We start from the raw sequence: 5894 nt of genomic DNA, 5'->3' as shown, positions 1-5894 counted from the left end.
TTACTGGTTTTGTCTAGTCTTCTCTGGGGAAGTGGGGGACGACAGCTTAAAATGGATTTTCAGCAATAATGGACCCCCTCCCGAACTGCAACGCAAAAGAGAGAGAGAGAGTCACTTGGGCCTTGGTGGGAAGGTCAAAAGAGAGGGGTGAGCCCAGAGGCCTCTCGGAGGAAGGCCCTGGGGCTAAGAGGGCCTCCTCCTGCCATGCGGGTGGGCGGCTGGTGTTCTGTGGTGTTCATTCAACACCAGGAAGCACGGGGTGCTGGGGAACCCCGTTTCCTCATTCCTGGCTTGATGGAGGTGTCCTGGGCCCAGAGCTGGGGCCATCGGGTTCTCAGTAGGGAAGATACTAGCCTGAGCATTTCCAGTGAGGGTGAGGCTGTCTGTGCTCTGGGTGAGAAGCCCCCTAACGCTAGGACGACATTCTAGTTCCCTCTTTGAACCCAGGTCCTTGTCCCTGCCCTGAAGCAGGTTGAGGTCTTGAGGTTGAGACATCACAGCCCACCCATCCCCCAGCCAGTCCCTCATTCCACTGTCCCCACCCCCACCTGGCTGTGTGAGGAATGGGGCCACCTGCACATCATAACACAGCCCCCTCCCGGGGGAGCTTTGGGCCAGCCTCACTTACTCTTTCCCGGCTCCTTGCGGCTGAGGGGACATGTTTGGGGGCTGGAGAAACTTCACCTCCCCTTCAATGGTGGCCTTCTTGAAACCTAGCTTGCTGAAATCAAGGTAAGGGTGAGGGAAGTGCTTGTCTTCCTGCTTCGAAGCATCGTGCGGCTCCCTGGTTTCTAGTGGTTCCTCTGGTGGCTTCTCTAGCGCATCCTGAGGGAGGTTTTCCTGCTTCGAAGCATCGTGCGGCTCCCTGGTTTCTAGTGGTTCCTCTGGTGGCTCCTCTAGCGCATCCTGAGGGAGGTTTTCCTGCTCTGGCTCGTCCACAGTGGGCTGGGCAGTGTGATCCACAGTGGGCTCTGTGGAAAGCGTCATGTCCATCTGGAGTGGGGCTTTGATCACATGCCCCAAATTGGGCAAGTCCATCCTGCTGGAGGAGGCCATGGCCAGGGAAGATGCGAAGTCGATCAGCTCTGCCAGGCCGATGGTTTGTGTGGAGGCGGACGGCTGGGGGCTTGGAGGCTGCTGGGAGACTTCGTCTGGAAGAGCTGGCTGGGCACTGGGGGCCTGGCTCTGCTTCTCGGAGCACACAGTGTCCTTGGGGGCCGACGGCTGGTCTGGGTGGCAGGCGGTCTCTTTTGTGCTCTCCTTGATGGGCTGCATGCTGATCGCCTGTTGCAGGCTGTGTTCTGAGGCCTGGACGAACTTGTCTGCCCAGAAGAAGTGTTTGGAGGTCTGCACACAGATGGAGCGGTGGTCGGTGGATAGTGGGTCCTCCTCTGTGGTACTCGGGTAGCTGGAGATTGACCTCATACTCCATTGGCTGATGTCCTGCTGCATTAGCCCCTCCATGTAGGGGTGGAGTGACTCTGTCTTATACCCCTGCGGCTCAGGGTCTTCACTGAAGGGTTCCAAGTTAACCACCTTCATCTTGGGCTCTGTGTCCAGCTTGGCCTCGGGCTGGAGCATGACAACCGGGCGCATCTCTGGCTGCGGGAAAGGCTTGGGCTTCCGTTCCGGCTCCAGTTCTGGGTCTAGGCGCGGGACCTCTTTGTCTAGGGACTCCAGCTCTAGCAATTCTTTCTCCAGCTGAAAGGTTTCAACAGAAAGCTGAGGAGGCGCCTGCCCCCCAAAGTCCTCCCCGACACCCATTCCCTGCCCTGCCCCCCTCGTGCTTCTTCTCACTTCCTTTCCCACACTTGCCTCTTCCAAGTGACCTGCCTAGGGCAGGGAGGCGGTGTGGGCAGCTGGTGAGGGCGGGTGTGCGTGCTCGTGCTGACATTGGTGCCAGGGTCCCAGAATTGTCCAGGGTAGGGGCTGGTTGGGCTTTAGAGAAGACAGGCCCCAAAGAGCCCTGCCCCTGGACCCCCACCTCCCCATAAGATGTGACGCTGCCCATTGTTACCTCCATGTCATCTTCCTCTTGTACTGACTGGAACTGGTTTTGGTTTATGCCACCCCTAAGACAGAAGGAGACAGAGTGGGTGACAGGGCTCCGTGGGGTGGCTTCAGGGGACGGTGTCTGGAGCCCTTAAGACCCGAGCTGGCAAGATGCCCTCAGCTCACTCCCCTGTCTGTGCCCACTCCCACCAAAAATTCCAGACTCACTCTCAAACTTCAGTGAGTTCTGGAAGTGCCTAGAGAGCTGGCCAAGTTGCCCCCTGCCACCCGCAAAAGAGGGATACAGTTGGTTGGAGGTGAGGCCCAGGAATCTTCATTTTAATCCAGCATCCCAGTGAGCCAGTGCCCTTGAAAGCGGCTCCCCACAGAAAGAAAAGCCCAGAGCAACGCCCTCTCTGGGACCTGCCCGCTCTCAGCTTGGCAGATCTGAAATGCAGGGGTGTGTATGGAGGGTGCCCTTGGTTCCTGTTGGTATTTTGCCATCATCTTGGCCGTCCCCTTCAGTGCTCAGCCACTGTGACCCCTCTCCTTCCTTAGGCAACTGCCCACCCTTCCCTTGGACAGCTGTCCTCAGAGAAAGGCAGCTCTAAGGGGTCAGGTCCCATCCATGTCTTGGGTGCGCCCCACCACCCCTCAGCCCTCCTCCAACGTCAGGGGCTGGGGGCAGAAGCAGAGGAGGATATGACCCCCACCCCCTGCTGCCTTTTGGCCTGGATACTGCCCTTGGGGAGATTTTGGAAACGGGCAAGATAGAGGAAGATCTTGGGTGGGTACACATGAAAACCTCACAGCCATGGCAGCTGGTGAGGGCTGGTGATCTTGGAGGGTTAGGGAGAGGTCCTACGATGATGGGGGGGACTAGTTCTCACTGTGTATCCACAATGTCCACCGACTCCTTGTCACAGCAGGGAAATCCGTTGGCACCTGGCAGGGAGAAGGAGGTGAGGGCAGGGGAGCTGCAGGCGGGGACAGTCCCTGAGGGGTTCTGGAGTCCGGACTGAAGGTGCTGCTCCAGCCACCCCCTCCCTCCCTGTCCCTCACCTAAGCCCATGTGCCGTCCCCTCCTCCACGTCTGCTCCCTCCACCTTCCGTGATCCATCACTGTCCTCCATTAGGGCGAATACTAACCGCGGTCACTTCCCGTTCATTGAGGGCTTCTAGCCCAGGTATTGTGAGGAGCACTTTATATGCTTCAGTTCATTGAATCAACACAAAAAATGAGAAGAGGTTCATTTGCCCAAAGTCCCTCAGCTGATCATTCAGGAAGTCAGGACCTGATGCAGATTTCACTCAAGAAACTCTTTACTCCCCTGTCCCGCATGCCATCCTACCCTGGAGCCTACAACTGTGTGGGGTTCCTCATCACACCCCAGATGAACTTCACCTTTCTCCATTCCTGCCCCTCTGCCCCCTTTCTCCACTCTCTCTGGCCAGGCTTCAGATTTGCCACTCACTCTAACCCTGGCCTATCCTGCCCTGAAATCTGTCCTCTCTTCCCCTGGCTTCTCACACCATCACACCCTGGGGTCATCCATCTCCAACTCTGGGCCAGAGTTATCACCCCAGGTGCTTAATTTGAGGTGATGCTGACACCCGTCTGGTTATTTATGAGCTCCAGTCATCCTCTGCAGGAGAGACTGACTCCTTGGGGGAGCCCCCCCACCCCGCCCCAGTCCCCTTCCTGGAAGCTTGTATCTTTTATTGCAGAAGCTTCTTTTTCACCTTTTGGGGATAGGAGCCACCAGGCTGTCCCATTCTCTGCTCCCCAGCGTACTGGATAGAAGTTGTTGGTGGGGCCATCATGGCAATGGGCAAGCTGAGTCCCTACGAGCCTGGAGTGTGGCAGGAAGTGACAGCCTTGGCTCTGGCTGAGAAGAATTGCTCCCAGGATTAGACCAGAAGGATTAGAATGTGCTGTGGCCTCTCCCTAGAGATGTAGAGGCTGGAGAGTGTCCTTGAATGGCTGGTGTTGTTCCTGGGATTTGGCTTCCTCCATGTTCAGCCTGGGCCTGGGATCCAGAGTGCTGGGCTAAGAGTACACCAGGGACAGGCTCACAGTGGTGGGCTCAGTGGTCTCTTCGGAACCCATCACCTCCTTGACCACCATGCTTCCTTCGACCATCCCTTGGCTTTCTCCCCACGTCTCGCTTCCTCTGCAATTCTACCTGCCCCAAATGCTGCTGTTCCTCAGGCTTCTGACGTCAGAGCCTTCTTTTGCTTGCTTTACAAAGTGTCCCTGGGAAATTTAATCAACACCTGCAGCCTTAACCCTTCCATAAACAGCAACTGGATATGGATAGAAGGGGAGAAATTATTATGGTGTAAACCTCATTGCAGCACTGGGGGATGGAGGCAAAAGTCTGAGGTTGATTCAACTTGGGGCCTCTGTACCCAACTTGGGGATGTTCTATTAGGGATTCAAGTGACATTCTGTAGTGCGTGAAATCATTTCAATTTCCAATTTTGGGTTGCTATTATATAGAAATGTATTGATCTCGTATCCTGTAACCATCCTAAAATCTTATTAGTTCTAGTAACTTTTTTAGATTCCATAGGGTTTTCTATGTAAACAATAATGTTCGTGACTCAACAGTCTTACTTCTTCGTTCCCAAACTGGACGTCTCTAATTTCCTTTTCTTGCCTTATTGGACTGAGAATAATCTCCAGTAAAATGTTGAAGAGAATTGAGAGTGGACATCCTTGCTTTGCTCCTGAGCCTAGGGGGAAAGCATTCAGTATTTCACCATGAAGTATAATGTTATAATTTTTCTCATAGATGCCCTTTATTAGGTTGAGGAAGTTCCCTTCTATTCCTAGTTTACTTAATTTTTAAATAGGAAGGGATGTTGGATTTTATCTGATGCTTTTTCTGAATTTATTGAGATTGTCATATGGTTTTTCTTTTATATTCTGTTACTATATTATGTAAGTTATATATAGCATATATTATGTTAACATATGTTACATATTATTCTGTTAATCCTTTTATAATTTGTTTATGGTGAAATAAATAGATCTAAAAAATTTATTTATTTATTTATTTATTTATGGCTGTGTTGGGTCTTCATTGCCACATGCGGGCTTTCTCTAGTTGCGGTGAGTGGGGGCTACTCTTCGTTGTGGTGCGTGGGCTTCTCATTGCAGTGGCTTCTCTTGTTGCGGAGCACAGGCTCTAGGCGTGCGGGCTTCAGTAGTTGTGGCACGTGGGCTCAGTAGTTGTGGTGCATGGGCTGAGTTGCTCCGCGGCATGTGGGGTCTTCCCGGACCAGGGCTCAAACCCATGTCCCCTGCATTGGCAGGCGGATTCTTAACCACTGCGCCACCAGGGAAGCCCTAAATTGATTTTTTTAGATGTTAACTCAATCTTGCATTCCTGGGACAAATCTCATTTGATCATGATGTATTATCTTTTTATACATCGTTGAATTTGATTTGCTAGCTTTCAAAAAGGATTTTCACATACATGTTCACGAGGTATATTGGTGTGTAATTTTCTTTTCTTATTATGTCTTTGTTAGGTTTTGATACGCTGGCCTCATAGAATGAATTGAGAAGTATCCCCTCTTCAATTTTCTGAAACAGATTGTGTAAAATTGATATTATTTCTTCTTATTTTTGGTAGAAATCACAAATGAAGCTTGTGGACCTGGGCTTGGAGTTTCCTTGTGTGAAGATTTTTAATTACAAATTCAACTTTCAAAAATAGATACAGGGCTATTTAGCCTATCTATTTCTTCTTTTTTATTGTGGTAAAATATACATAGCATAAATTGCCCTTTTAAAACTATTTTTAAGTTTACAGTTCAGTGGCATCAAGTACATTCACATTGTTATGCAACCAGCACTATCCACCCCCAGAATATCTATTCTTCTTGAGTCA

General features: G+C 51.6%; 1 protein-coding gene across 1 annotated transcript; it reads right to left on the bottom strand.

Moving 5' to 3' along the window:
- Nucleotides 1–3125, bottom strand: SPATA32 (spermatogenesis associated 32; the record flags this gene model as incomplete). Its single annotated transcript, XM_082860788.1, has 5 exons — nucleotides 1–85; nucleotides 629–1833; nucleotides 2018–2072; nucleotides 2883–2969; nucleotides 3055–3125. 5 exons carry the CDS (start codon nucleotides 3123–3125, stop codon nucleotides 1–3), a joined length of 1503 nt encoding a protein of 500 aa, XP_082716914.1.
- Nucleotides 3126–5894: the final 2769 nt, after the last annotated feature.

Source organism: Leucopleurus acutus (assembly GCF_964270905.1).
Source record: "Leucopleurus acutus genome assembly, chromosome: 19".
NCBI classification, from domain to species: domain Eukaryota; kingdom Metazoa; phylum Chordata; class Mammalia; order Artiodactyla; family Delphinidae; genus Leucopleurus; species Leucopleurus acutus.
The sequence above is the reverse complement of the archived record's forward strand: the minus strand, read 5'-3'. Positions and strand labels throughout refer to the sequence as shown.